This window comes from Notolepis coatsorum (genome assembly GCF_963971535.1).
Source record: "Notolepis coatsorum genome assembly, chromosome: 3".
NCBI classification, from domain to species: domain Eukaryota; kingdom Metazoa; phylum Chordata; class Actinopteri; order Aulopiformes; family Paralepididae; genus Notolepis; species Notolepis coatsorum.
Window position 1 is genome coordinate 190553858 of NC_140167.1, and position 6280 is coordinate 190560137.

Sequence of the window (6280 nt, forward strand, 5' to 3'; positions counted from 1 at the left end):
TGTCATATTAAGTATTTCTGTAAGATCTACTTGTGAGACTGTGTTCAAAAGTCACGTCGGTTCATTACAACAGCGTCCCAGGCTTGTTTTAATGCATTACCGTAAACCTGGAACTAATCGCGCACTCGAAAAACAAGAGCGGCTCACTTGACCACGCAAAAGCAAAAGACGGCTCACTTGACCGCAGTAGCTGGTCCTTCTGAAATGCAAACAGTTTGACTTTTTCCGTCTCCATTGTTAGTTAGCCTCCACCCTCCACGAACGGTAGAACAACTTACCCGTTAAAACACCGACATTTGACGCAGTCCAGCGACGTGTCGGTTTTCTCACTGTATTGTACGATTAAAATAGCTAAAACGAACTATGAAGTGTCGACGACACGCAGTTCCGCGCTGTGAGTTTTAAAAGTGAGTGTGACCCGTAGTCGTTGATTGGCCAGTATTTGAAGCCCAACTTCCTCGTATCTTCCGGCAGGAACAACAATACCTATTGGCTTAGTGCTGCCACTTACCGGTTCCCTTGGGTATTACAGCCCTCTTAAATTAGATTACATTACATGATTGATTGATTGATTGATTGATTGAAAACTTTATTAGCAGATTGCAGAATGGGTACAATACAGTACAGCTCAATACACACAATTGTTAAGGGGATGCAGACCAGAGAAAGACTTTCGTCTTGTTTACATCAGGGTCCCCCATTTTCAATTCATCAGGACATATATGACATACATGACATACAGATAGTCAGTACTGCTACATCTATACATTTATGACATACCAGATTTGCAAATACAGTACTGTTTGTGATACAGAAGGAGTCAGGAAAAGGGAGTATATACATTTGACGTAGAAACTGTACATTGGAGGAGGTTGGGTGGGGGGGGTTGGGTACACTGGGATATTGACAACCATACTGGGTAATCTACATTGGAGGTGGTTGGGGGGGGGGGGGCACACTGTATATACAAGCAAAACTGTACATTGAGGGGGGGGAGACACTGTACAAACAAACAAAATTGTACATTGGACTATTGACAAAACCATACTAGGTAAATGACTGTACATTGGAGGGGGTTGGGTTAGGATATTTACAGGGGCCAGTGTTGAATTGCAGTCTCCCGTAGGTGTCCCTTGAGAGAGGTTTTGAAAGTGGGTAGTGATCCACATTCCTTTACAGCTTTGGGTAGGGTGTTCCACATTGATGTGGCATAATTGCGAAACGTGTTTAGTCCCTTATTTGAGCCGAATCTGGGTTTAACATGATTTGTGGAGCTCCCTCTGGTGTTGTGATCGTGGTATTCACTGACCTTTGGGAAGTATTTTGACATGTACATGGGTACCTTGGTCGTGTAGTGTATCTTGTAGACCAGGCCCATTGCAAGTTGCTGTACTCTGTCGTCTACTCTAAGCCATCCTAGGTTGTCAAAGTGGGCAGGGGTGAGGTGGGTTCTAGGAGTAAGGTCAAGCAGTAGTCTGACCAGTTTGTTTTGAGATGTTTGTAATTTTGTTTTTAGCGCCTTTGAGGTGCTTTGGTACCATGAGGTGCAAGCATAGTCGTAGTACCCCTGAATGAGTGCTCCTGCCAGAGTCTTCAGGGTATTCTTGTTTACCAGAGAGGAGATCCGGTACAAGAATCGAGTTCGTTGGTTGACTTTTTTTATTACATTGGATGCCATTTTGTCACAGGAGAGATTAGCCTCTAGGATGGAACCCAGGTAGGTAATTTCATCTTTCCTTGTGACAATATTGTCACCCACTGTAACTGAGAAGCCGTCGGTCTTGCTGAGTTTGTTATTTGAACCGAAGAGAATGGACATGAATGAGATCAGATGTATGTACAGCGTTGTAGTATTGATATCATAATATGTACAGTGATACAGGTATATAAAGACACTATGGTAGTAAGTCATACTGATCAGCAGCGTAACTAGTAAGAGTAGGTAAGGGACATGTACAGATATAGTATCTACAGATATGTAAAGGTACAGACAGATGTGAATGAATGAATGAATAAATGAATGAATGAATGAATGAATGAATGAATGAATGAATGAATGAATGAATGAATGAATGAATGAATTAATGAATTAATGAATTAATTAATTAATGAAAATTGTATTTAATAGATTGCAGAATGGGTACAATACAGTACGGCTCAATACACACAATTGTTAAGGGGATGCAGACCAGAGAAAGACGTTTGTCTTGTTTACATCAGGGTCCCCCATTTTCAATTCATAGTGACATTTATGACATACACAACATATATGACACCATGACATTTATGGCATAGGGACATACATGACATACAGGTATATTGTACTGTTACATTTGTGACATATATGATATGCAAATATACAGTACTGTTTGTTACCTGTGGATATATATATATACATACCAGGGCATACAGTGAAATGCGGGTGGCCATGCCCGCTTTGATTGTGCAATAATACTAAATAATAAAATATACATAATAAACAGGTAATAAAATAGACATAAAATAGGCATGATAAAATAGACATGCTAAAGTCCTGAGATAGTGCAATACAATGTTAGCTACAGATTAAGGCACTGGGTCCTATGTTACACTACTATACAATATACAGTTTTTACTCTATATCATTATGCTATACTTGCTATTTCTAAACTATACTATACAAGAACAACCACATCAGTTCTTTCCTTAAAGGGACCTTTATTTTCCTCGTTCCTTTAAAGTGTCCTTTCCATTTTGTGGCCTGGGGGAAGAAGCTGAGTCGCTCTGTTCTTGCTGCGTGTGTGCATAGGCGCTTGCCTGACCGCAGCAGCTTGAACAGGTGGTGGGGGTCTTTCATTATTCTGCAGGCTGTTATATAAGTCCTGCAGGGGTGGTAGTGCAGTGCTACCGGAGTCTCATGTACAGAGAGACTCAGAAGGAGCTTCTATCCCCACCATCAGGATGCTCAATGACTGATTGATTGATTGATTGATTGATTGATTGATTGATTGATTGATTGATTGATTGAAAACTTTATTAACAGATTGCAGAATGGGTACAATACAGTACAGCTCAATACACACAATTGTTAAGGGGATGCAGACCAGAGAAAGACTTTCGTCTTGTTTACATCAGGGTCCCCCATTTTCAATTCATCAGGACATATATGACATACATGACATACAGATAGACAGTACTGCTACATCTATACATTTATGACATACCATATTTGCAAATACAGTACTGTTTGTGATACAAAAAGAGTCCAGAAAAGGGAGTATATACATTTGACGTAAAAACTGTACATTGGAGGAGGTTGGGTGGGGTTTGGTGGGGGGGGGGGGGGGGGGGGTGGGTAGGAGGGGTTGGGGGGGGGAAACACTGTACAACTGTACAAGCAAAACTGTACATTGGAATATTGACAACCATACTAGGTAATTTACTGTACATTGGAGGGGGTTGGGGGGGGGGAAACACTGTACAAACAAGCAAAACTGTACATTGGAATATTGACAAAACCATACTAGGTAATTTACTGTGCATTGGAGGGGGTTGGGTTAGGACATTTACAGGGGCCAGTTTCGAATTGCAGTCTCCCGTAGGTGTTCTTTGAGAGTGGTTTTGAAAGTGGGTAGTGATTCACATTCCTTTACAGCTTTAGGTAGGGCGTTCCACATTGATGTGGCATAATTGCAAAACGTGTTTAGTCCCTTGTTTGAGCCGAATCTGGGTTTAACATGATTTGTGGAGCTCCCTCTGGTGTTGTGATCGTGGTATTCACTGACCTTTGGGAAGTATTTTGACATGTACATGGGTACCTTGGTCATGTAGTGTATCTTGTAGACCAGGCCCATTGCAAGTTGCTGTACTCTGTCGTCTACTCTAAGCCATCCTAGGTTGTCAACGTGGGCAGGGGTGAGGTGGGTTCTAGGAGTAAGGTCAAGCAGTAGTCTGACCAGTTTGTTTTGAGATGTTTGTAATTTTGTTTTTAGCGCCTTTGAGGTGCTTTGGTACCATGAGGTGCAAGCATAGTCGTAGTACCCTTGAATGAGTGCTCCTGCCAGAGTCTTCAGGGTATTCTTGTTTACCAGAGAGGAGATCCGGTACAAGAATCGAGTTCGTTGGTTGACTTGATTTTTTTATTACATTGGATGCCATTTTGTCACAGGAAAGATTAGCCTCTAGGATGGAACCCAGGTAGGTAATTTCATCTTTCCTTGTGACAATATTGTTTGATTGATTGATTGAAAAGTTTATTAACAGATTGCAGAATGGGTACAGTACAGTACAGCTCAATACATACAATTGTTAAGGGGATACAGACCAGAGAAAGACTTTCGTCTTGTTTACATCAGGGTCCCCCATTTTCAATTCATCATAACATATATGACATACATGACATACAGATAGACAGTACTGCTACATCTATACATTTATGACATATCAGATTTGCAAATACAGTACTGTTTGTGATACAAAAGTGTCCAGAAAAGGAGTGTATATACATTTGGCGTAGAAACTGTACATTGGAGGAGGTTGGATGTGTGGGGTGGGGTTGGGTGGGTTGGGTGAGGGCTGTACATTGGAGGTGGGGGGGGGGGGGGGGGGGGGGGTTGGGTAGGGGACACACACACATTTTACACTGTACATTGGAATATTGACAAAGCCTTACTTGGTCATTTACTGTACAACTAGGTTAGGACATTTGTAGGGGCCAGTTTCGAATTGCAGTCTCACGTAGGTGTTTTTTGAGAGTGTTTTTGAAAGTGGGTAGTGATTCACATTCCTTTACAGCTTTAGGTAGGGCGTTCCACATTGATGTGGCATAATTGCGAAACGTGTTTAGTCCCTTGTTTGAGCCGAATCTGGGTTTTACATGATTTGTGGAGCTCCCTCTGGTGTTGTGATCGTGGTATTCACTGACCTTTGGGAAGTATTTTGACATGTACATGGGTACCTTGGTCGCGTAGTGTATCTTGTAGACCAGGCCCATTGCAAGTTGCTGTACTCGGTCGTCTACTCTAAGCCATCCTAGGTTGTCAAAGTGGGCAGGGGTGAGGTGGGTTCTAGGAGTCAGGTCAAGTAGTAGTCTGACTAGCTTGTTTTGAGATGTTTGTAATTTGTCACCCACTGTAACTGAGAAGCCGTCGGTCTTGCTGAGTTTGTTATTTGAACCGAAGAGAATGGACTCTGTTTTGCCAATGTGTAATGATAGTTTGTTATCAGCGAGCCATATGCAGATTTTGCCTAGTTCCGAGCTGAGGGTTTTTTCAACCTGTAACTTGTTCTTGTCAGAGACCAGCAGGGCTGAGTTGTCCGCAAACAGGAACAAAGACTATGTAACATCAACCCATCCATCTACACTCATTGCACACACATCCACATGCACACACTCACTTTAAACACTCACCTTAACATTCACTTAAGACACTTTAACACTACATCACATTTATCTATTTATTAAAGAGATTTGCATTACATCCATACCTCATTTTACATTTAGCCTTTTTTAAAGTTTTTGTCTGCATTTTTACTTCATTGTACTTTCATTGTCCTTAGGTTGTACTTTAGTTTGTATATTGTATATTTGTAGTGTTGATTGATTGATTGATTGATTGAAAACTTTATTAACAGATTGCAGAATGGGTACAGTACAGTACAGCTCAATACATACAATTGTTAAGGGGATGCAGACCAGAGAAAGACTTTCGTCTTGTTTACATCAGGGTCCCCCATTTTCAATTCATCGTAACATATATGACATACATGACATACAGATAGACAGTACTGCTACATCTATACATTTATGACATACCAGATTTGCAATTACAGTACTGTTTGTGATACAAAAAGAGTCCAGAAAAAAGATTATATACATTTGACGTAGAAACTGTACATTGGATTGGGTAGGTGGGGGTGGGGGGGGACTGTACATTGGAGGTGGTTGGGTGGGTGGGGGGGGGGGTGTAGGAGTGGGGGGGTTGGGTAGGAGGGGTGGGCGGGGGACACTGTACAACTGTACAAACAAAACTGTACATTGGATTATTGACAAGACCATACTTGGTAATTTACTGTACATTGGAGGGGGTTGTGTTCGGACATTTACAGGGGCCAGTTTCGAGTTGCAGTCTCCCTTAGGTGTTTTTTGAGAGTGTTTTTGAAAGTGGGTAGTGATTCACATTCCTTTACAGCTTTGGGTAGGGCGTTCCACATTGATGTGGCATAATTGCGAAACGTGTTTAGTCCCTTGTTTGAGCCGAATCTGGGTTTAACATGATTTGTGGAGCTCCCTCTGGTGTTG

General features: G+C 41.7%; 1 protein-coding gene across 1 annotated transcript in view; it reads right to left on the bottom strand.

The window, feature by feature from the left end:
• The window catches only part of LOC311226106 (vesicle-associated membrane protein 7-like), a gene marked incomplete at its 5' end in the record, with an annotated part of 38634 nt that extends 38298 nt beyond the window's left edge, over positions 1 to 336 (bottom strand). The window contains one exon of the mRNA XM_084311481.1: positions 279 to 336. Within this exon, the coding sequence (XP_084167607.1) occupies positions 279 to 336 (58 nt within the window). The remainder of the gene's footprint in view (positions 1 to 278) is intronic.
• Between the last annotated feature and the right edge of the window lie 5944 nt (positions 337 to 6280).